The sequence below is a fragment of the Haliaeetus leucocephalus genome, unplaced genomic scaffold, assembly GCF_000737465.1.
Source record: "Haliaeetus leucocephalus isolate CR32 unplaced genomic scaffold, Haliaeetus_leucocephalus-4.0 Scaffold657, whole genome shotgun sequence".
NCBI classification, from domain to species: Eukaryota; Metazoa; Chordata; class Aves; order Accipitriformes; family Accipitridae; genus Haliaeetus; species Haliaeetus leucocephalus.
In genome coordinates, this window is record NW_010973093.1 from 6,256,881 (window position 1) to 6,282,391 (window position 25,511).

The following is a 25,511-nucleotide window of genomic DNA, read 5'->3' on the forward strand; positions in this document are numbered from 1 at the left end:
AAATTCACAATCAGCCCTTAACCTAAGCAGGACCACACACACGTGGCAGGCAGATGGACTGCCCCAAGCCCCTCCTGCGCAGACACTGCACGTGCTCCATCCAACACTGACCGCGCTGCGGAGGCCCTGCCCTACAGAAAACCATCTCTAGTCTTGATCTTGACATATGATTGGCACAAGACATGAAGCCAACAACCAAGCCACCCACCCACTACAGGTCCTGACAGTCACTGTGCTGAGCAGAACTGGGTGGGAAGGCTCCTGGCCTTGCCAGGCAAAAGGCAGGACCAGTACAGATCCTCGCCCAACAACAAGACAATACTGCCAGGTGTCTCAGGCTTCTGCCTGCAGAAGAAAGAGCAAACAGCAGGTCTGTTCCAAGGCTGTGACACACCAAGGAACAGGATGCACAGGCCAGGCCCTTACCTGGTCATGCAAACCTCCTGCCACGAGTCTTATCATGCCTCTCCTGAGCACAGACTCTCATCTCAGAGGTTTTCTCCTCATCCCTTCCTTGAAGAGCAGTTTCCAAAGGTCTGCCCTTCTGCCCCCACCCAGACAAGTCTCCCATCACCTCCAAACCAGTGAAATGTGAAAAGGTCCTCACCCTCACATTTGCACAGAAATGTGAAACTAAGCTACGAAGTGCTTGGCATGCAACCCTTGCCAAATACCTAGCAATGACAAAACAAGCCAACTCCAAGTGCTTTCAGTAGGAAACACTTACCACAAGTTGACGAAGTTGATGAAACTTGGGGAGAACTCCCTTTCCTCTGAGTTACTCAGCTGCGGTGGGTCTCCTTTTACTACTTGTGTCAACTGGTCAAACACACTGTTCCACTTGGGGTAGGGGAATCGCCCTGTGGCCAGCTCATACTGCAGAGAGACAGCAACAGCACCAGGGAGGTTACACAAGGTAAGTCCAATCAAGGTAGGAAAATGTCTGCAAGGACCCTGAAGCCCCCAAAAGGAAGACTAAGATGAGATTCTTCATCCCATTCCCTATACAAAGCTCAGCTAAGAGACGAGGAGGGAAAGTTTTACCCAATAGTAAGTTTTGCTGCCTACGTTAGCAACACCTCCAGATTTAATGTGGCTATCCCATGCTTTCATGTTGACAATGTCTTCTCCTTTACTGACTACAAAATGAACCAATGTTCTTACTGTTCAAAAGTAGGACAGTAAAATCCTCCAGTCCCTTCCCAAGCATCCTAACAACCACTGGAGAAAATGGATAATGAGAATCACACAATCATAGAGTATCTCAAGTTGGAAGGGACCCATAAAGATCATGGAGTCCAACACCCTGCTCCTTGCAGGACAATGAAAATAAGCATTTTAAAACAGCAGTGGGGAAGACAGAAGCTATTGGTTCATATTTATTGCTTCTGCTTTTTCTTCTATTTCACCACCTCGAGAAGCGAAGATCTTTTCAATTTATCATTGTGTGCATCCAGAAGTGCTGTGGTTAAGCCAGAGAGGAATCAGCAACCAGGATCCAGGATTAACTGAAGTCTTCTGCACAGCTGAAGTACACCAGATGTCAGGGCTGCGAGAGGCTTATTTACACAGGTTGGATGCTCTGTTCTGCACCACCGCACCCACCAACGCTTCTCATCTGAGATTTTGAAGACAAAATTCATTTATGATCCAACACCTCTTCCCTGCTCACATCTCTTTCTCTGCAAAACATAGCTGCAGCTAAATGTATCCTCAGGGGCTCAGAAGAGCCATCTGCCTTGAAGGGATTTATATTGTTTCTGAGCCAGGAGGTGCCCACTGCAATCACAACATGCAAATGCTTCACAGCAGCAGAGCTGGGCTTTGTTTCAAGCACGTGTTTGACACCAACCTACTCCATCACACTGCAAAGCGCACCAAGGCTACTCACCAGGAAAGTACAGCGCAGCAGAGGGTTTAAACCCCACTCACTTACCAATGTAATTCCCAAGCTCCAGACATCTGAGCGGACATCATAGCCTTGCCTGGATGCGCTGGGATCTATCCTTTCAGGCTGAAACAGGAAGAAGGACCAGTCAAACACTGTGCCATGCAGGAAGGAATGAGAAGCACCTGCAAACTTAGAAAAAACTCCAAGTTCGTCCCACCTGGCAGAACCTGGCACAGCCCTAGAGGCAAACCTGTTGCTAGGGCAGACATTCAACCCCAGCAGAGAAAGATGTTAAGGAATCAAACACTGCTTTTATGGAGGTATAGTGTAAAAGGTGATCTGAAATGGCAATTCAGCACAGTCCAATCTTTTTTTTTTTCCTTTTGTAAAAGCAGCTTGAATAATTGTTACTGTCTATTTATTTAGTTTTGTTTAACTTTGGGATCTCTTTAACACAAAGACTTGCTTTCTCTGTTTTTACAGCGAAGTTGTCCCTAGGGAATCATAAGAACTGGAATAAATGTCTTCTCACCCACCAGCCGAGGCAACTGAGGTTAGCAGCATCTATCAGAACTCTTCTTCCCAGCTGTCTGCTGGTCACTAAACCTCAGGAGGTATTAAAACCAATACATTTTAAGAACAGCTCTTCTTTACAAGGTTTTGGGCATCCCTTGAAGGCAACTATGATGTTACAAGGTCTTCAGACACTCAAAAAGTTTTCCATAGAAAACAATATTGAGCCAGACATGGGTGATCTGCACCTAAGAGCAAGTTATCCAGAGAGGAGAACCAGTACAAAACATTTTTATGCTTTGCATGTCATCTTTCTCAGAAAAGGTTAATTCTGCCTTCTTTTGTTAAAAACGTAATAATTAGAATGTCAAAAGAAACAGGGTCTCATTCAGGTTTGACTACAACAATGATAAAGAGACCTGAATTGCAATAAAATACTAAATTATCAGGTACAGGAAATACTATGAAAGCCCCAGTTGCTTTGTAAGCTACATTTTTATAGAATTTCATGGCAGATGCCGGCTGATAAGTGCCATGCAGTGAATGAAGTCCCTTAGTGCAACCTCAACCCTCCAGTGGACCACAGCATAAGACTACCACATTCCCACAACACCTCCCAGCCCCTAAACCCTCATGGCATTTCTGGTTGCTCTGCCATGCTGCCAGCTCTCCTCTTTGCAGCCCACCACTTACACATGGCTGCCGCAGCTGTGACTGCTTCCAGACCTCTCCCATTCCCTTAGTCACCAGGATCTTCTCCAACAAGGAAACTTGCCCAGGCCATCACCCATGCATACCCACATAGAGAAGGGAGAAGTTTCCACCAAGCTTCAGTGGTTCTACTTGTGGCTTCTTCTACAACCTTCTTGTGTCCACTACTTCTCAGTACATGGTATATTGCCTTCCCAGTGCCACTGATGTGTTTTATGATCCTTACTTCCAGTTACAGTATCTGCTTTGAAACAGACTGGCTTCAAAGGCCATACCCTGAACACACTGCCTTTTTTCCACCCTCCTAGGTCTGCCCTTCACTTTGCTTGCTTATCCTTTGGTTATGGTTTCCATTCATCTTAAACTCATGTATCAGTTATTCCTCTCACAACTTGGATGGATGTTTCAATAATTCTGGCATGCAAAATAATAAAATTACTAAAATTCAACTCTATTAAACATACCATCATCAGCCCTTCACATGCTCATCTTTTAGCTCAGTCAAAATCTATCACATTTATACTGCAGGTAAACCCATGCTTCTAACTGCTCACAAGCCAGCATCCTGCCTTTACTGGATGAGTTCAGTCTTTCCATATTGGGCACACCATATCAACAGACTACCAAATCAGCTGCTAAGGAATTAATAGCCAATATAAGCATTCGTTTATTTAAATATGGGGAACAGAAATCTAATGACAATTTCTCCATAATTTTGTAGTTGAGACAGTGGGAAAAGTATGTGAAAACAGCAAGAGGAGTGAGGATCTGAATGGAAAATGCATATTCCCAGGCCCTGCTACTTGCTTATTTGAAGGTCTGATAAGCAGCAAACATTGAGGACGTGGATGCTCTTGGATGTTTCAGGTTACTGGACTGTTCAGTAAGAAGCAAAACAACTCAAGGAGGAGCCTGTGGGTGAGCATTGGCTCACACTCAGGCTCAGGAAGGACAAGAGGAGCTCAGACTTACAAATCAAAGCTGTCCTCTGCTTGGAAGTAACATATGGAATAACATCACCTAATGGGTACAAAAAACCCCAAAATGCTCTCAGTGATATATATCTGTGAACAGTCCAAAATATTCATGAGAAAGCAAATGGAAAATGCCAGCAGGAGAAAGGTGCATAGAAGAACATGGCATCAACAACAGACCAGCATTAGATGTGGCAAGGCAGGCACCTCCTCTGTCCCCTTGTACAGAAGGTTACAGGCTGAAAAGACGCTTCCAGGGACTCTCATCAATCACGCTCATGAGTGATGCTGTGTCTACCCTGTCCTGTCTCATGTCACCGGCAGTGTGATGGGCCTGTCCCTCCCCAACAGCCTTGTTTCCTACAGCTCCCATGCAGCCCCTCCAGCATTCCCGGGTCTCAGGCCCCAGAACAGCCAGATTCCATCAGCCCAGCAGCATGCCTGGTACCATGCTGCTGTGATTGCAGCCCTGCAACACCAGTCCTGCCTTCCCTCTGTGCAAAGCTCTCATTGCATCCTCTTGCCTCCAACCCCTCCTGCCAGACACTGGTGAATCCTTCTCCCTTCTAGGTTCCAGCAGCCAGCGGCGAGAGTGGGTGTGAAGGACATCGAGCTATTCCTTCCCCGTCCCTCAGGCACACCACCACTGTGGCCAGCAGGCTACACACAGCCCTGTGGGGCACACCGCCCGTGCGACAGACGCTGGCGTGCAGGAGCGGTGGCGGGTGGCCCAGCCCTGCGCGCTGCCAGGGATACATCATGATGTCAGGAGGCTGCCACCAGGGACCAGCCAGCACAGGGCTGCGCAAAATTATGGGGATGCTGGCCTGGCCAGTGCCAGGACCCCCACACCGCAGATCCATAGGGATGTGCTGCAGCAGAGTAGAGCAGTTCACAGACTGCAGAAGGACTCGCTTTCCATGCAGCACAGTGAATTAAAGGGCTGCATGGAGAGCAGGTATTTTGGGCAGGGCGTGAAGTACTAAAAGGCTGTGTGTTACAGGGACTGGTGAGGTAGGTGGCACTGGTGAGACAGTCAACCGAGCAGAGCAAAGACAAGCAACAGGGACTTGGCACTAGACCGTGGTGGCACAGTTAAAGGGAAAGCAGGATGGACCAAAATAAATCCCGTCTAAACACAGAGCAGAAATAATCCTGGGAATTTTCCATCTAGATGACATGGGAGCAATTAACACCAACAAAGGAAGAGTCAGTGTGTCACACTCCAGGGACCTGGAATGAGGGCTGCAGACAAAGCCCAGCTCGTGCCAGGTGTCCTTCCAACGCCAAGTGTGAGGAAAGGAAATGGCTGGGATTGAGACCCACCACTGGATGTGCTGACAGTGCGAAGGGGCAGGGTATGAATGCATCAAAGAAGGGTGCAGGCTGCCACAGGACTTCTCTCTATTTCAGTGTCCACCTAAGCACCAGCATCTTGATCGAAAAACAAGCAGAAGTGGGCAGCACTGATCCTCCCTCTCCTCCAAACCCCCAGCTAAGCAAACACATGCAATTCAGGGTGTGACACAAGGACACACGCACACACGACTCCCTGCAGTCTTCAGCTGTTTCATGTTGCTAAAGAGTAAAGTAGCATTTCTGGGAAAACCCAATTCTTGAAGCTCTGATCTGGATTTTCACTGGTTATATAATCAGGGAATTTTATCCCACATGCACTGCAAATTCAAAACTGCCTCCATGGCATTAAAATGTACATAATAAACTCTTATTTGCTACTCAGGTCAATGCATCCCTAAACTAAAATAAAATAAAAGGTCACCAGGAGCAAAGAACAACCATAAAGAGCTAAATTTTTGCAATACAAAAAGCAGAACAAAATCTACATGATACAAACTCTCCCTCTGCTCCAACCATGGGAATGGACAGATGCAAGATGGAAGCTACCAGGCTGCATTGGAGACTTATCTTCTCGTACTAAAAAACATGTGAAATGAATGAAGTCCAGGGACCTCCCTGGCTTTGGCTTATGGCAGGAACAAGGTAAAGCACTGCACAGCTGGAAGCAGGGCTGTGCGGGCTGCAGCATCATCTGCACCAAATTCAGCTGCAAACCAGACAGTGAGCTACAAACTGGGACAGCCAGAGTTAACAGACATTCACTGCTCTGACACAAACTGGCTACAAGTCTTGCACGCAAGAGCCATGGCTCCCTAGCATGCTATTCTGCTGTTGTATTAACTGAAATACCACATGTGTATTTGTTAGGGATGCTCAAGACAAAAATGCCATCTCTCCCACGGTGGTGACCCCATTACCATGGCTTTCTCATTTGGGTGGCAGTGCCCTGTGAGGGGGCTCAGCAAGTGCTCAAAGAAGTATCTGTCACTGCCCAAGTGACTTGGCTCTCGGGGCCAACTCCAAACTGAAGCCACAGCAAGGAAAGGAGCAATGTCTCTGAACAGCTGCCTGCAGGGTTGTGCAACAGCAATGGAAACCATCTTTAGGACCATAAATAACTAGTTTGGGAAATTCTTCTGCTGTTCAGTAAAGGAAAATGTTGTCATTCACTTTGCGCATTGCTGTATTTCTCATGAATATTCCTACAGTGAAAAACAAGTTTTTCTTCCTTAAGGGCTCTCCCCTACACAGGCCTCTCGGACACTCAACCGGAGCACAGAGTGATGGCCAGCGTTAGTGTCACAGCACGGCCCAGGCTGGGATGTAAGTGATGGGCACATCGCAGGACAGGCAAGGAGGCACTGACTCGCTGGGCTCTCGGACCTGCTTCTCCCGTCTCCTCCTCCTCCAGAGTGCAAGGATGCTGCGTGCAGCTCCCTCTCATCTGCTCACTGAGACCTCCAGATGTATCATTCCTGCAAGTCCCTTCCCTGACTTCCCTACAGACCTGGGTTGGCAGTTCAGACCCTGTAAGGCTGAGGAAGAGCCTGACTGCTCACCTCCCCAGGAGATGCTCACTACCAGCCCTGTGAACATGACCACCATCTCCCAGAAAAGAGGCAGTCTGCTCTGTGAGGTGACTGTCCTTGGGGACTTGCCATGCTGGTTCTCAAGCAGACCTCGGTGCCCAAGATGCAGCCCTACAGTAGGTGCTGGAGCTCCAAACAGATGTGAAAATCCATCTGCTCGCTCCTGCTCTGCTCTACAGGAATTTTCAGAGGCTCTCCCTTAGGTGACAGCGATCTCCCACAGATGACAGCGATCTCCCTTTGGTGACACCGAATTCTTCTACTGGCTGCTAAAGAGGTGAGGTGTCTAATTTCACGTGGACCTCAATTTTTATGTGCAGTGAAGCCTAATAAGGTTTCTGGATCTCCTCCTGGGCACGTAGGAGCTCACAGAAGGTGACCTCAGTGCTGCAAAAGCCTGGGTCTAAAAGCACACATGTGAGTCATTCACACGAGCAAGTGAGGCATCACAGTCACACTGTGTTGGGCAAAGGCTTTTCTAAGGTTATACCCGCCCCTCCAGTACTAGGTGGTCGATGAAAAAGCTATTAACGCTTTGTTTTTTCTGGGCTTGTATCACAGCGCCAATCGCTACAGGGGTCGTGCAGCATCCTATGCAGCAGCCTACCCTAGCTGCAGGAGGAGACACAGCTCCTCAGCCAGGGTGTGAGGCAGCAGAGCAAAGGACACACAGTGTGATGGGTGGAGGAGCTGACAGGGAAGTGGACAGCACGGGTTCTTCTGTCTGTGCTGGCTAGGTAGACCCGCAGCTTCCCCCTGCTCCTCAGTCTACCACCTCTAGGACAGCAGCAATAACACTGTTACTTCTACACCTACACAGGAGATAGGAGTAGTATTGTCAAAAAATACTCCAGCCAAAATATTCATCCCTGCTTGGACTTTTGAATTCAGACATTCCTTCCAAAATCCCCAGTTCTTTGATTTCCTGTCCCTCCCTCTTGCCCAGGTCAGCCACGAAGCCTGTGGCTGCACAGAGATTATCAGCAGAGATCATGTTTCTAGAGAATGGCCTTTCCTCCCCTCCTATTTCCTTTACATATTTACTCTGAGAGAATGTTTCATTTAAAAACTTCTCTAGCAGCATTTTCCAGGTGGAGGCACTGGTTTCCGTTCGCATGAGATTACCATCCCCTCCCAGCTGGCTTTCCTAACAGCATTTGAATTCCTTGATCTCAAAATCAGGAAGATCGCAGAAATGTGATGGACTGGTGGACGGGGGACACTTGCTAGGCACAGGAGGATTGGCAGGAACATTAATGAAGGCAGCGAGGTCCTGTTGGGCTTAGCACAGCATATTCTCAACTACCTTATTCATCTTGTTAAAAAAGTTAAATGTGTGGCTGCAGTAAACTTGGACTAGTGCAGTGCATTGTGTGGACTGCAACTAAATCAAGCATCAGTAATTTGCAGTAGTAAATGGCTTCACTGATAGAGTTCAGAATGTAACTGGTATTAAAAGGACTCTACTGAGTGGGAAAGGAAGGATTTATAATGGGACCTCACAGGTGACCTTCCTTGGCCTACTGCTAATAATATCCAAGAAAATACAAAATTAGTGTTGCTAAATTCTGCATATTATAAAAATATTGCTAGTGTGATAAATAAGGGTTCCTGAAGAACTAGTGTGATTTGAATGTTTGGTAAGCTGGGCTCTGGCTGGATGCTGACTCACTCAACCAGACACAGAAAAAGCAGCACTCTGGGGTGACAGACAGGCTCCTAGAAAAGGACAAGAGAGCATGAAATCCCAGAAGACCATCAATATTAAAGGCGTGTAGCTGGGATGATGTGCTAGGAACCGCTGCTCTTATTATACACTCCACAGGAGATACAAACACTGGAAGCTTGCTCAATTTCAGGGTCTACGTTTGTAAAAGGATGCTAAAAAAATGGGGGGGGTTATAGCACAGCCATATAATACAATCCAATCTGCCTTAAGGGCATAAGCTGCTCAGTCCCTAATCTCCTCAAAGAAAAGCTTAAGAGGCGACTACATCAGAGTCAGTAAGCACCTCCTGGGGAAAGAGGCTGTGGCAAGTAAAGGACTGCTTAATTCTGCAAATGATGTAGAAACAAGAGCCCAGAGCCATCCATTAAAACAAGACTTACTTGTATTAAAAATATAGTATTAGGAGCATAATGAATGACCAGGACAAATTCATGGGCCCTATGGTAAATTCTCCAGCACTTGAAGAGGCCATCTTTAACTCAGGACTTTGGAGGTCTCCATCTGGCTTTGTTTTGGAAGGCCACCCTCCAGTACCCCAGACACATCCCCTCAGTGCCATCCCCACTGCTGCTTCCAAGAACTGTATTAGGTTAACAGGGCCAAGCTCCAGAGCGGCAGCAGTTTTGGAGGGCTGTAAGGTATCATTTCAGCCCTGCTATGTAACTTTGTCACAGAACCTCACCGAGGGCCTGCAATTTTGGTGGGCATGCTCTAGAAGTCCTTGAAGTAGGTAGTTACAAAGGACTGAATTGTAGGGAGCCCAGTGATTTTTCCATAGCCTGAATGCCTAACCAACAGGCAAGCCTTCAAACACATACTGAAAAGAAAAGGAGTCCAGCAGGAGGCAGTGCAAGGGGGTGACTTCCGATCGTAGAGGACAATATGATGCAGCAGAGAAAGGGAACCGAGAGGGTGTCTACAGATGAAGTTACACACGTCCTAACCAGAAATCAAGCATAACAAAATGCAGGTGGCCATCAGCAAAGGTGAATATCATAACTCAGATAGGGCCAGGCTGGAGTCACTAGTAGTTTGAGCCTTAAAATATGTTTTCTCTTTCTTAAAGATCTCTTCCATTCAGTCAGAAGCTGTTGGTCTGGGTACAGGATCAGGAGGCTTCCCTAGCTGCGTTCAATTGTCTCTCCTTCTGGCCTCATCACCTGCGAAAGTTTGCACCTGTAAAGCACAGCCCTCACCCCCCATGTCCAGTCCTGACCCCGGTCCTTCCCACATTATGGGAAATAGGAGCTCCACGAAGGTTTGAGTACGTGGTCCTGAACCCTCCTGCCACGGCCCTCGTGCCCTGCCTGCTCCACTGCCAAGGGTCACGCCGCAGCAGGGAACAGATGGAGGAGGCGGAGGCCGGACTCGGTTGCATCCAGACAGCAGTGCCAGGGTAGCTGTCAGGGGAGGTCGGGGTGCTGCCGAGCGGCTCCAGCAGCCCCCCAGCCTGCGCCGAGCGTGCGGCAGGCATGCAGGGCGCTCCCATGCTTGGTAGAAAAAGGCTCGGCACAGGGGTGGAGAATCCCCCTGCAAATCCCTGTGGGTACTCCTGAAGCAGAATCCCCCCCCCAGCCTCACCCACACGAGTGGCGAGAGCCAAACAGGCTCAGGGAGGACAGGAGGGTCACGCCTGCAGACCTGGGGCCTGCAAAACCCTTCGCTCCCTTCTCCCCACACCTGACCCTGCCCTAAGGAGCCTCATCCATCCCTCTCTGCATCTTCACTGCCCTGATGATCATGTTCTGCTATTTATGGCTTCCAATTAGCCACCTCTCAGCTAATCACAGCTGCAGGGGCTACCATGGGCCACCCCAGCACAGCCAACCATGCCCCACGCAGAGCAAACCCATGGCAAGCAGGAGCAGCCTGCTGTTTCCAGCTGAACCTCCAATGCCTCCCAAGGGCAACGATCTCCCAAACCTGACTTTTAGGCACTTCCAACGTAAATCCCAGTGGCCAAAATGACTTTTTTCCCCTGTTTCAATACTCCCCTCCACAAAACTCACATCCTGCCCGCAATACTTCTGGCTGAGTGGTCTGCTTACACAGGCAGCTGCTGACATGCTTCCCCAGGTTTATATAAACTGCCTGTGCAGACAAGCATCTAAACGGGCGAGGAGGAAAATCCTGTCCTGCTGCGTCCCCGGCAGGATGGGGGTGGAAGCGCCAATGCAAAGACATGAGCTCAGTGCTGCAGTGGAGCTGCTCGGCATGGGCTCTGCGCCGCGTGATGTAAGGAGCCAAGTTTGGACTGGAGAAGTCCCACGCTGGGCGAACCTCACAGACAATTTTAGTCGGTGAATGAGTAAGTGGAGGTTATGTTCTCAGCTGAAACCCCTGAAGCACGAGGGTGACAGCAGCAGCACACGAGCAGAGAGGGCTGTGCTCAGAGCTCAGGCATCTCCCCCAGCATTCGCTACGCCGCAGGCGGCAGAGCCTGGATCCAGTCTGCGCTGCTTGCAGAGGGACGGTGCCACATGTCTCCCAGTCTCCTCCCAGATTCGTTTTCTCAGTCATAAAAATTATGGCTGGGTGCCAAGATTCAGGAAAAAAAAAAAAAAAAGTCCAACACACAGCAATATTCAGGAGCATCCAAAAGGATTTTAGCTGCATGAATTCAAACCAACAGCCTGCCTGTTCAGATAAATGAATGACTGAGCCTGATGAAAACCTGGGCATTGGGTCAGGAATGTGAAGCTGAAACAGAGGCTCTTGCTGCAACTCTGCTTGGGTAAAGGATTCAGAGAGCTCCTGCATCCCTGCAGCCTCTCCCCTCCATGTGCACAGGGAGGCTGGAAGAGCCCGGCTTAGAGCCATCTCTGTCACCTGCTTTGGGAATTTTCCCTTTTCCGTGCATGGCCTGAACTCTGCATGAGCCATCCGAGCACAGGGACACAGCCTCCACCCAGCCCTGGATGTTGAGGCCAGCAGCGACTGCCCATCTTCACCAGGGAGAAATGATGAGCAGGAAACACATCCTGAGCACTCGTCTGCAGCAGCACTGCAGCGACAGGGCTCTGCACTGGCCCTCTACTCCTGCATAGGCAGGGACAAGCAGAACTGTGTTTGCTGGGTCACAGATCATGCATTAGCACCAAGAAGGCTGCTCTGTACACTGCAGCACTGTACATCCCCTTGTCCACCCCCTCATCTTGACAATTCTTCAGGGAGAGCCCAGCGGGCAGCCCTGGGGAGGGTGGGCAAAGCGGCACAGGGCACTGGCACTCAGGCACTGCTGCAGCTTGCAGCGGGCAGCTCCCAGGTGACCTGGGAAAAGGACCTGAGGGACCAAGGACACATGTGACACCATCAAACTCTGCCCCTGGAGGGGTCCCAAAGGAGCAGGGCAGGGCAGGACATCCATCCTCATGCTGGCTGGGTCCTCCCCTACCTAAACCAGGCGCTTCCAGTCTCATCCCTCCTCTCTGACACAGAAACTGGGTTCACATGAGCATTAAATAGGCAAAAAGCAGCAATGCCACAAGGACCACCAGCTTCAGCATGGCTCACACAGCCTCCCCTCCCACCCAAATCAGCAGCACCCGCCACAGCAAGAGGCAATGCAGGGATCGCCAGGGAGCAGTAGAGGGGGTGGACAACGGGCTGGCCGGGAGCAATCTCAGCCCCACTGCTGGTTTACAGCTGCCGTGAGCATGCTGTGAAACCTCACCTAGAGCAAACACAGAATGCTGGCATCGGCACAGGTCTCTGGAGGGCTCAGCAAAGAGCCCAGTCTGCTCCGGGGGCTGGCTGCCACCTGGGGCAGCACAGGGGCTCGGTCTTTCCTTTCTGTCTTTCAGAGAACACAAGGCATCAACATGTATGCCTTTACTCAATATAACGATTGCAGGGGAATTCAAAGCCAAAAGCAAAACGACTTCTCCAGCACTGGCAGCTCCAAGGCTGATATGCTGCTTTCTGTGGCAGCTCTAACAATTTGGTTAAGCCACGCAGCACTTGCTTAGCAGCTGGACATGGCTCCTGCTGCCTAATCAGACTGCTCACAGTCAAGCTGACTGACATCCAACGTTACTGTTACCAATGGCTACTTGGGGACCTAGGTCCAGTGAACACAGTGTTACCAGGTCCCTTCAGTGGGCAAGTGCTCATGCTACAAGAATTACTGCAAGTGCCACGGGCCAAGTGGGCCTTGCAGAGCAACACGCTCTCATCATCAGGGAGCATCATCCAGCAGCCCTTATCAGACCCTCCCTGGCTGAACACAGCTAATGCCCTTTTCCTGTTTTACACTGAAAAAAAATAACACTGTCTTCCTTTTGAAAGGAGTGTGACTGGCCTGACTGCTTCCCAGGTATATTCAGGTTTGATCACAGCATCACTACAGCCATCAGCCTCTGCTGGCTTGGAGAAGGAGCTGGCAGATGAGCCTGCGTGCTGGGGACATCTCCCCATTTCCCACGCTTCCCGGTACGTGGAAAGGCTCATGTACTTGGAGAGGAGTCACTGAATCAGGAGAGCAGAAGGGAAGAGGCCAGCCGTCTCCCACACCACTTGCCAGCTGCTGGCTTGTCCCGCAAACCATGTACCATGCCAAGCCTCTTAAAAACACAAACTGAATTGAAACACTTTTGCTCACTTAAAAATCCACCAGAGTCTGGAGCTGGTGATGGAGATCCACAAATTCCAGAGCAGAGCACATATGCACAGACAGGGAGGAAAACCAAGGAGCTATCGGAAGCACTCACCCACCCAAATCCCAGGGGAAATGAAGCAGCGCAGCTATTTACAGACATGCCAGTAACTGTCATATCGTAACTAAACCAACAGCCTGAGCAAAGCTAACCATCTACCCACGGTTCTAAGAAAAAGTGGGAACATTAATTCCTGTAATTATAGCCCACTGAACTTGGGAGGGGAAAAGGAGAGAGCAATTTTTCAAGAGCCCTACTTACAGACCTGATACACATCTCAGAGGATAGGAAAAAGTCAACAAGAGCCGTAACTCCATGGATAGATGCTATCAGAAGTGCCTGCAGACTGAGATGCAAATACCCAGCCTTGGGTCAGGCTAGCTCAGACTGCACTGGCTCCCATCCCCTCCTGGGGCACCTCTCTTTGCTGCTGCCCTAAGCATCCCATGCCCCACCAACACAACAAATTGGGCAGCTCTGACTGATCCTCTTCCCTGCGGGGAGCTCCATGCACTTGCCAAAACTGCTCAGAGCAGAGACATGCCTCTGCCCTCTCTGCAGCCTCACAAGGTCTTTATTTAAACAAACTGCCCCGTTTCACTACGTTACAGAGGTCTGGAGCTTGCACAGACTTTGCTGTACCACAGTCCTGGTCTCCAATAACAGAACTCATCTGTAATATTCTGTCCAGCTCATTGAGTAACTAGCTCTGCTATGAGGACAGTGAAAAGAAAAGGTCAAATGCTCCAAAATTCAGACTCTGTGCTTGCACAGATCAGAATTGGCACAGACAGGTTTTGCCTTGGACACCACATTTAGACAAAAGCCATATGAGAATCATTACCTGGACCAGATGGGCACTGTACCTTAAAAGACAGAGATACTCCTTTTTTGTTTCCTTGGTGGTAGATAAAAAGAGTTCAGAAAACAGTATTTTTCAGCATATAGAGCCATGAGATAAGCAATGAGAGTTAAATATATCCACTGAAATGAAAGTTACATTGACAGCAGCAGACACGCAGCTCCCTGCACAAGGTATCCTCAGCTCACATGAAACCAAGAGACGCAGCACAATGCAAAGTGTTTAAAACCCTCATACAGCTTCAAAAATCACCACCACAGTTTTTCTCCCTGGGAGGGGGAGGGAAGCAAACAAACAGGACAGACTCCCAGGAGCCACAGCTCAGCCCGAGCGATTTCCATGCAGCTGCTCTGTTACCGCTGCTCTCCAGAATCACATTCTCCTGGAATTAAGTTACAGCACACTTTGGAATTAAAGTGGTTTGCAAAAATCACTATAATTCCGCTCTGCAATAACTCCTGTGACATAATCTTACCGTAGCAAATGGATTTCTTGCAGACCAAGAAAAACCCACACCCCAACGGCACTGCCTCCCCCCATGTAGTGTTTGTTTTGGAGCATGAGCAGGCACTGCTGGAAGGCACAGAGAAGCTCTCCACTCCAGCACCACAGCACTGGCAGCAGCAGAGGAACCCAGTTAAAAAAAAGGGAATTTGGTCACTGTGCCACAGCCTGGATGCCTTCACTGACACTGCCAGCAGCAGCGCTCACTCCAGAGCTCAGTTTCATCTGGGAAGGGGGTGCTCATCCCACGGGAAACAGGCTGACACTTCAGTCAGATGACAGGCAGGCCCATGCTCAGCCAGGCCTGCCAAAGGAGGGTAAGATCCTGCACAGCCCACAGCCATGCCAGCTCCCCGCTGTCCAGCTCATCCCCACTCACCGCCATGTACGGCCGGCACCCTGCATCCCGCGTTTTGGCAATGGAGTCCACAAGCTGCCCACTAATGCCGAAGTCACAGAGTTTAATGTTTCCATTTCTGTCCAGAAGAATATTGGAAGGTTTGATGTCTGCAAGGCAAAGAAATTTAAATCAGTAAGTCACAGCTGGAGGTTTCAATTTCAAGAACAGCAGCTGCAGAGAATCAACACTGGCAGTGCTGCACAATTGCCATTGCCCCTTGGTGGGCGGTGACTGGATGCTCTCACTGCCGCTGAGGGTCCTGACTGGGAGCAAGAGGAGATGGAGCCAGCCCCAAAGATGCCACGTGCCCGGAGGCAGAGGCAGACACCCAACCACCTTGAAATCATGCTTTTATGGAAAAGCACAGACCAAAAGGGCAATGAAACAGCCACTGGGGACACACCTGTGCAAAACCTGTACTCACACTCACAGTACTACACATGCTAATTACACTTTGACTTGAAGCAAAGGCTGCTTAAAATTCTTGCAATTATTTTTGTAGGCAAGAAGACATGAACTCACCTCTGTGAATGATTTTCAAGTTTTCTTTTAAGTGGTTTAGTGCTTTCACAGTCTAGGAAAGAAAAACAGATGAAAAATAAGCAAATGTCCTCAGATTCCTGTGATTATTAAACTTCTGGAGCACCAAGAACAGGGGGAAAAAGCATTTAATATGTCGAGATATCAATGCTGTAATATGCCATGTAATAAAAGCATTTTTCTCCCAATCTTTCCTGCAAACAGAAGGTGAAATAAGAGAGGGCATGTGCTTAAGTAAACATATACCACCTGTAACCTAGAAAGATCACACTCTGGGAGAGGGGAGCAAGGGGTGAAGTCACGCAATTTCTGATGTTAATTATCTTAAGTAATAACTTATTTCAAACCCTATGCTGTACTTTTTCAGCAGGTAACAACTGTTCCTATTCCACTGGCTGAGCAGAAACAGTGTGGGGAGCAGCAGAGGCTGTTCTGATTTTATCATTCACCATTAAGAGACACTTAGGGAGCCTGATTTCACAGGATGATTTAAAAAAAACCAACCCTGAAAGTTCACTATTTTAATTCGTTTTGCTTTTGCTGAAAAGATCATCAAAACCTATGACCAAAAGACTGCCTTGAAGATGATGGCAAGAAGGTGATCGTGTTGTGCTGCAAAGCTCTCTGAAGCTGTGCTACTCTAAGGATGAAGTCTAGCACCGAGGAACAACTCCCAGAGACTGGTCCTTCCTGCTTGCCCAACCCCATGTTCAATTGTTTAGGTAATTAAAAGCTCTGGCAGGCTCTGAGGCAGCTGAAGTGCTGTCTCCTCCTCACCGCCCACCTTGGTCCTCCACTGCAGGTTTCTGCTCTGGCAGCAGAAGCTACTACGTCTCTCTGAACAACAGCATCAACTGATTTTTAGGCAGGCCCACAGTGGAATGAACCTGGATGGCCTCCTTGGACCTGAGCTTCAGCAAGAGAAAGCCAGCTTTTATTTTAGTGAATGTTGGTTTAAATCCAAGCTCACCCTGCCAAAGGCTTCTGCCCCCACCCTCAAGCGGGTGAAGCAGAAGCCCACAGCTCTTCAACCTGGGGTAAAAGAGCTCTAACATGAAATATAGGGTGGTTGGTGGAGCACACCGAGCTGTGAGCTGCAGCACATACCCCACCTGCACATGATGGGGCTACCAGGGTAGTGTACATGTAGACCTTCTGGACCTGGATGCCCTCAAGGTTTAAGATCCTTAGGGCCAGTATTCTCATACTAGAGTTATTAAATGCTGTTCCTCATTTGTTTTCTAGAAAAAAGTGGACAGAAATGAACCCTAGACCACAAGATCTAATCAGAATCCGTCTTAGCTCCTAAAGCCAGTCTGTGCAGAGGACCTCCCTTGGGAGCTGCTGGGGCTGGGCTGCCTTCAGGTGCAGCATGAAGGAAGGAGAGTAGCGTTCAACGAGCAGCCCACGACCTCCTACACAGCACAACTGGGCTTCTCATCCTCAGATCTTCTTGTGGGTATCAGGTATGGAAAATTTTAGATTACTCAGTCAATCCATCACTCAGTCCCAGGTCAGCAACAACCAATGTGGCCATTTTCCTGGCTAGGAGTTAAAGCTTTGGTGCGCTTTCACAGCTTGCTATCTGCACAGGGTAAGTAGAGAAACTCCCTTTGAGAGCTTCAAAGCACATTTCAAGTCTATGTCCAACCCATCTTAATCAGGCAAACACCTTGCAAGGTCTGTCTGAGCCAAAATGTGGGCCATTGTGTCTCTAATACCCTGCAAACCCTAAAAGGATCTCCTTCTCTCCCCCCCCCCCCCAGAATTACATGTAACTCCAAGCAGACTACTCTGGAAGGACAGACCTTATCGAGCCATCTCTTGTCTACATCTCAAGCCTTGCTTTGGACAGTAATGCATTTAGGTGGTTGGTGGTAAGATGATGCATCCCATGGGCTGCAAAACAGCCATCAGCTGCCTTTGATAGGATTTTCAGTCTTGGCTATAAACGTCTAAATACATGACAGTGCATGAGCCGTCGAGGCAGCCTGTTATCTGTAAGAAATGGCAGCAGGTCCAGGTAGGCTCAACATTTTATAAAGATGCCCCTAAGAAGAGTGAAGAAGGTTTTCTCCAAAGATCTGGCCCTGAGCAGAATTTGCGCATATTCTTTCAAGATGTCAGGGTTTGCGACTTGTTGAGCACCATCCCATCACTCTGACAGCTCAGGACATCAGCTTACTGCGGCATTCACCTGCTGGAGCTGATGCAGAGGCAGTTTGCCCATCTGTCACCAACGTGGCACGGCTCCAGCATTTGCTCACATTTTCCCCACTACTCCTGAATGGTGCTCCACTTCTGCAGCTTTTCATCTTCCAGCAGCCTTGCTAAACTAACTCGTTTGGCTTGGTCTTGACTTTTTATTGGGCCAGGACTTCCACGGTAAGACAAGAAAACATCAGCCAGGTTCTCCACCTGCTGAAGACTCCCTTTTACTTTCGGGAGCCTTTGCACAAGGCTACCAGAGGTTTCTCTGGACTGGAGTGGCCCAGCATCCCTTGCAGAAATCCAACAGGCCTGACATTTTTATGGGCAGCAGCAGGACAGAGATTTTGGGATACCTTTCAACACACCTTCCTTCATAGCCCAAACCCAAAAGTTTGTTTTACAGTTGCCTTGTCCTTGCGTTTAAGCAACTAAGGGCTCATTTTGCAACAGCCAAGGATAATTTTACAGGGCTCGTTAAAGGGAGACAGTGGGCTTCATGTAGCAGGGCTGCACTCAGATACCCTGGGTGGGATTCATCTCACTTCACCACCTAAGGCACCACGAGATGGGAACTCAGCTCCCACACAGAGGCACCAACCTCTCCCCAATGACTCGAGAGAGAGGGTAGGCAATTCACTGAGACCGGACCCTTACTCTCAAACAGTTTGGTGGGGTTCACATGTCCTGGCTATAAATGCCCAATCCCTTGTTCCCTTCACAAACAAGGGAAGGGGAGACAGCTCGTCTATTTTAGGCACCTTCCTTGGGATGAGATGACCTGTGTCCAGTTTCCACTGATGCAACCACAAGTGCACATGAAGCAATCCCTGAGGAGGGGGTTGGTGCCTATGCTGTCGGTGCCCATGTTTAAGCAGACAGAGCAGGAAGCTGGTCCTGGGGTCTCTTTATGAACTGACTACAGACCCCAGGACCTGGTTTTCCGTCATGAAATACACTGTGGAAAATTCAGAGTATACTCAAGGATCATTAAAAGCGTGGTGCAATACAACAGCAGAAGCTCTGCTGCGTGCAGATCAACCAGCTTTCTCACATGTGAGTGAAAGAGATCTGAAATTTTCACGTTAGCTTCAAAAGCATACACAAAAAGGTTTAACAAAATACTCACAGCTAAAGTGATTTTGCCTAGGATTTCTTCTGGAATAACATCATCTAATACACTATATACATATTTGTAAAACTTATCAAACGAGGTAGACATGAGCTCCATACAGATCCAACAGTCACCCTGGAAAGACAAAAGAATCTGTGTTACTGTCAAGATAAAAATGAGAAACAAAAATCCAGAGAGCATAAAGAGAACCCTTGAATCCAACAAAATACATTAGCAGCAACATGCATTTGACAGGAAGGGTGGAATTCATCTTGATTAATTTAACAATGGAAGACTTGCCCCTATACGCACCTCTCCCCAACTCCATTCACCAGCAGAGGCATCTAGCTGACCAGCACAGACCTAATTTTACATTTTAGATGCCTGAACCTAGATGAATCCAAGTCTCAAAAAGTTTGGCTCTCCAGAAAGCTGCAGGCACAGTGAAACATCAGCATGCACAGTAAGACTAAAAAAAATCCCTTCAGTTTATGACTACCCTGCAGAGGACAGAAGACATTTCACACAACATTCGGAGATGTCATCTAAGCAAGAGAAAATGAAAATAAACCCAAATATGTGGGGGGGTTTGTTGATTTGCACTTTACAGTTAAACAATTTAAACTCAGGAAATTGTAAAACATACTACTACCTGTGTTAAATCAAGCTAAGCTTAACTACCACAGGAGAATAACATGTCTTTTTATCAAACTCTCCCGAGATCTGTTAATCGACCTGCTCACAATGGATTCACTGAGGACGAGAAATGGATCCCCACAATATAAAAGGACTTCATCTTTTGTTTTAGTATATATCTACCATATGGTGATGGACAGCTTAGCCATTTTTTCGAACATTTTAGCTCCAGTTGAGGATGACAGAAGGCTTTGTGTGAGCTATTTCTGTAGACTCTAACGCACTTCAGGCAACTCTTCATGGCTAGAAATACTAAAACACTAGAACTAGACCTGTCCTCACCAGAAACAACATGCTCATACCTATCTCCTACAGGCTGTTTCACAATGAGTGTTAAAACTGCATTAGCTGTCAAAAACTACATGCAGAGCAGAGTACATTAGCCTGGTTGTCTCATCCTGGCTAAATACCACTTAAAACACTTGTGTAGGGAGCAGCAGCTTGTGCAGGTAGTGCTGCCCTGGGCTGCCTGTCTGGTTATGACTAAGCTGCACACTCCTATAATATATAGAAGCAACAAATACAGGAGAAACTTCCCCAAGTAATTATCCTACAGAAGGTAGATTCTTCCTGACCAGAAAAAACACAAACCAAGCAAACTCTATGTTAATACATGGAAAAGAAATTAGAAACAAAACCTAGGGTATGGACGAGCTGGAGGTGTGTCAAAGCCCCATGCTCCCATCCTGCACACCCAAGTCATTTCTGTTTGAAGCAATCCCCCAGTGCTCATAAGAATCAGAGGCAATTCTCAAGTTGTATTTAGCTGATGGAAAAGCTTGTAGAGCCACAGGTTTTAAAGCCAAAAAGGGCTTTTCTGCCACTCAGAATGACTTCCTGAGAAACGCAAGCCAAAGAACTGCATCCACCAAGATGCCTCCAGTCCAAATCCTTGGTTTAGAAGGAACAGAAGTGCCCAGCAAAGGTGGTGTCAAATACTGCATGCTGGTATAAGCAGAGGGAGAGGTGCCACCTCACTTGGTCTTGGGCTGCTCACACACATGCAAGGCTGTTTTCAGCAATACAGGCAGGAAACTGCCCGGAAGCATTCCACATGCCACCAGCATTACAGATGCTGCTGCTTCGCTGACAGTGAATCCACCACCACCTCCTTCCAAAGGAGGGATGCTGCCTCCAAGTGGAGAGCCTCTCCCTTCTGAGAAGAGGGGATCTGCTTTCCTAGGAAGGGCTTAGCCACTAGTGGGCTGGCTGGAGAAGAAGACTGTGGGTTCAGCGCCATGGGCAGCCCCATTTTACACTGCTCATTTGGCACCAGGCTTTACATCAGCACAAGGTAGAGCGGGAGCTAATGTCATCCACCCAAGAGAAATGGCTGCTACAAGCCTGAGCCCAGAAAACGTGCATTTCACCCAAAACAAAGCAGAAGAGACTGATCAAGAAGGTGCTGTGCCAGACACAGAGGCAGAGGCACCATGGTGAAAAAGACAAGTGCAGCGCAGCAGGAAGAGGACACGACTGGTGTTTCAGAGGACATGGAGAAAGGTGACCTCAGGCTGCTGGAGAACAAAAGATTGGCTATGGATGAATATGGCTGAGGACCTGTTCAGATTTAAACTGCAGAAATGAATTTAGGCAACACATGCAGAAAATTTCCCTTTTCAGCACTGCCAACAAATGCAAAGTGCAGTTGAGGTACTTCCATATTATCAAGAGTGGCTCAGAGAAAGCAACGTGGACCCAGTGCTAGTGATGTGCATACATGAGGTGAAACTGGAACCACACCAGACCCTTACAAGGTAACTGTACTGAAAGCAAACACGGACTTACACTACTGGCTGCAGGATCATTCAAAACATCGCTTCTGTTTTGACCAGCTTTATATATAAATTGGTACTGCGCTATATTCCTGTGTTATTGTACTTAGACTGCAGGGGATTGGATTTTTCAAGAATGCCAGTATATTACCGACCACCTGAAGCCTTGTATTTATGTCCAATCACACCAATATTGTGAGTGTCTTCAGTTGCGCAGGTTACAACGGCCGGTGATGTACAGCAAAAGCAAATCGAAGTGAAACAACATGCAACCTTATTAGAGCCATTATTGTAACAAAAGCTTCACAATATACTTTGTGCATCTGCAGCGTTGGGATGCGTGTGTTACCGAAAACTCGAACAAGTACAATAAATTGTTATCCAATGTTAATTTAAGCATAAAAAAACTGTACAGGATCAAAAGCACCAAAGGAAAGACTTGGTTTACTTGGTCTCCTGGAAGAAGGAGGGACATTGCACTGGCTGAAAGGAGAGACTTGAAGTACACATAACCCAGCAACCAGGCACTGTTCTGTGACCAACTGCACAGGTCAAGGGCACTCATCCTCCCTGACCCTCAATGCAGAATGGTGGGCACTCATCTGAGAGCAAAGGCTGCAGCTCCGGCTGGGGGGTCTGCACCATCTACCCCAGCGGTGGCTGATGCCTCCACCCAGATGGAGCTGCTGAAGGGAGAGGCTGCAGTGCAGACCTCAGACTGCAGGAAGTGCCTAGACCTTTCTCCTGGGGCAGAGACAGACAGCATGGCCAAACAGCCAGAAACTCCCCCACCAGCACACACAGAATGGAGGCAGGGCAATAATGCAGAAGAATTGAAGCTTGCAATTGCAAGGACCAGTAGAAGGAAGACACTTCCCCTGAAGTCAAAAGGAAGTCAAAAAGGAAGCCTACAGAGGGTAGAAGCAAGGACAGGTAGCCTGGCAGGAATACAGAGAAATTGTCTGAGTAGCCAAGGATCAGGTTAGGAAAACTAAAGCCCTGACAGATTTAAGTCTGGCCAGGGATGTCAAGGGCAACAAGAAAAGCTTCTATAGATAAGTTGGTGATAAAAGGAAGACTAGGGAAAATTCAGGCCCTCTTCAGAAGGAAATGGGAGACCTGGTTACCCGGGACATGGAGAAGGCTGAGGTACTCAATGACTTTTTTGCCTCGGTCTTCACCAGCAAGTGCTCCAGCCACACCACCCAAGTCGCAGAAAGCAAAGGCAGGGACTGGGAGAATGAAGAACCACCCACAGTAGGAGAAGACCAGGTTCGAGACCATCTAAGGAACCTGAAGGTGCACAAGTCCATGGGACCTGATGAGATACATCTGCAGGTCCTGAGGGAACTGGTGGATGAAGTGGCTGAGCCACCATCCATCATATTTGAGAAATCACGTCAGTCTGGGGTACTTCCCACTGACTGGAAAAGCGGAAACATAACCTCCATTTTTAAAAACGGTAAAAGAGGAAGACCCAGGGAACTACAAGCCAATCAGTCTCACCTCTGTGCCTGGCAAGATCATGGAGCAGATCCTCCTGGAAACTATGCTAAGGCACATGGAAAACAAGGAGGTGACTGGTGACAGCCAACATGGCTTCACTAAGGGCAAATCATGCCTGACAAATCTGGTGGCCTTCTATGACGAGGTTACAGGGTTAGTGGATAAGGGAAGAGCAACTGATGTCATCTACCTGGACTGGTGAAAAGCATTTGACCCTGTCCCGCATGACACCCTTGTCTCTAAATTGGAGAGATATGGATTTGATGGATGGACCACACAGTGGATAGGGAATTGGCTGGATAATCCCACTCAAAGAGTTGTGATCAATGGCTCGATGTCCAAATGGAGACCAGAGACAAGTGGCGTTCCTCAGGGGTCAGTATTGGGACCAGTGCTGTTTTAACATCTTTGTCAGTGACACAGACAGGGGGATTGAGTGCACGCTCAGCAAGTTTGCTGACGACACCAAGCTGTATGGAGTGGTTGAGATGCTGGAGGGAAGGGATGCCATCCAGAGGGACCTTGGCAGGCTTGAGAGGTGGGCCCGAGTGAACCTCATGAAGGTCAGCAAGGCCAACTGCAAGGTCCTCCTGCATGTGGGTCGGGGCAATCCCAATCACAAATACAGGCTGGGTGATGAATGGATTGAGAGCAGCCCTGAGGAGAAGGACTTGGGGATACTGGTGGATGAAAAATTGGACATTAGCTGGTAATGTGCGCTTGCAGCCCAGAAAGCCAACGGTATCCTGGGCTGCATAAAAAGAAGCATGGCCAGCAGGTCAAGGGAGGTAAATCTCCCCTTCCACTCTGCTCTGGTGAGACCACACCTGGAGTACTGCATCCAGCTCTGAGGTCCCCGGCACAAGAAGGACATGGACCTGTTAGAGCAAGTCCAGAGGAGGGCCACAAAAATGATCAGAGGGCTGGAGCACCAGCCATGAACACAGGCTGAGAGAGTTGGGGTTGTTCAGCCTGAAGAGAAGGCTCCAGGGAGACCTTATCGCAGCTTTTCACTGCTTAAAGGGGGCTTACAAGAAAGATGGGGACGCGCTTTTTACCAGAGCCTGTAGTGACAGGACAAGGGGCAATGGCTTTAAACAGAAAGAGGGTAGATTTAGCTTGGACATAAAAAAAGACATATTTTACAATGAGGGTGGTGAGACACTGGAACACGTTGCTCAGAGAAGTTGTGGATGCCCCATCTCTAGAAGTGTTCAAGGTCAGGCTGGATGGGGCTTTGGACAATCTGATCTAGCAAAAGATGTCCCTGCCCATGGCAGTGGGGGTGGACTTGACGATCTTCAAAGGTCCCTTCCAACCCAAACCATTCTATGATTTGATGATTTTGTAATTCATCAGCCACTGAATCCCTTCTATAGCCAGTGTAACCATGAATATAGCCAGTGGTATAACTACCCCTTCTGCACTTTCCTCCGGGCCTTTCTCTTTCCGATTCTCTTCATTCTGCAGCCTCTACTAGACACAACTTTCTTCTCTCTTCTGTTGAGAAGTCAGGCTATGGACATGGAAACCATTTCAACTGCCACACATTACAACATCAGTGCACATGGATTCTTTCCATTATTGAAAAAAAAAGGTTGATTTTTTTCTACTGAGGATCATTAGAGAACCAAGTAACAGAGCAGTCCCCTCAACAGCTGCACTAGAACGAAGGATGCTGTAACATCATGGGGAAGTACAACACGCTGACATGAAGGTCACAGCTTTGTCAAGGAGAGCAGAAGTGAGTAGAGCCGCTGTCGCATGGAGGACCTGACTCCATCACGTGTACTATCTGGCATCAGTGCAATGAAGCCCCTGGCTCCATGCAAAGGCTGAAAAGCTGTCTTCTGCTTTTTCAGCTTTGTTCCTGTTTCATTAAACAGGCAATTTAATCTCATCTAATGGGTGCCAATAAACTCAAGCTAACTCCTGTAGCCAGCAATCAACTTGTAGTTTTTTCATTGTTACATGTTACATTATATACACAGACATACACAATAACAGAAGGATGTCCCATATGACTGAAGAACAAGAAGCAAACGATACGTGTTAAGATGCTGCCTGCTGAGGGACAAGCAAGACCAGTTCTCAGAGAATACTTGCCCTATCAGAAAATGCTTGCTGAACAAGTGAGACAGAATACACTAGGGAGAAATATTTGTGTAGTATTTTTTGCCTTTCCAAATCAAACTTTTCGTAGTCTTAGTGGCTGCCACAATAACTTGCCTATTTACTGTTACTTTTCTGACTGCAAGCTGGGATACTTGTCTGTCTGCAAAATAAAACCTTGAACAGTTTTGCCCAGTTTGGTTTAGTACTCCCACGCCCCAAACTGTCAGCATGCAAGAGCTTAGCTCTGCTTCTCTGCATCAACAGCTTACTCTTCTGGAGAGGTTACCTGCCTTTCAAAACAGCCCAGCTGCCCTGCTGCTGTTCCCGAAGCTGTTATAATCTTCTTGCCAATCATCTGATTGTGAGAGCC

General features: G+C 48.2%; 1 protein-coding gene across 3 annotated transcripts in view; it reads right to left on the reverse strand.

Annotated features, from left to right (window-relative positions):
* Positions 1–25,511, reverse strand: part of MAP2K4 (mitogen-activated protein kinase kinase 4) — a 100,353-nt gene that overhangs the window by 4,930 nt on the left and 69,912 nt on the right. For all 3 annotated transcript variants that reach the window (XM_010579453.1, XM_010579455.1, XM_010579454.1), the window contains 5 exons: positions 19,065–19,184; positions 15,710–15,761; positions 15,167–15,294; positions 1,937–2,014; positions 728–876 (listed from right to left, as the gene is read on the reverse strand). In XM_010579453.1, coding sequence (XP_010577755.1) covers positions 728–876; positions 1,937–2,014; positions 15,167–15,294; positions 15,710–15,761; positions 19,065–19,184 — 527 coding nt within the window. The remainder of the gene's footprint in view (positions 1–727; positions 877–1,936; positions 2,015–15,166; positions 15,295–15,709; positions 15,762–19,064; positions 19,185–25,511) is intronic.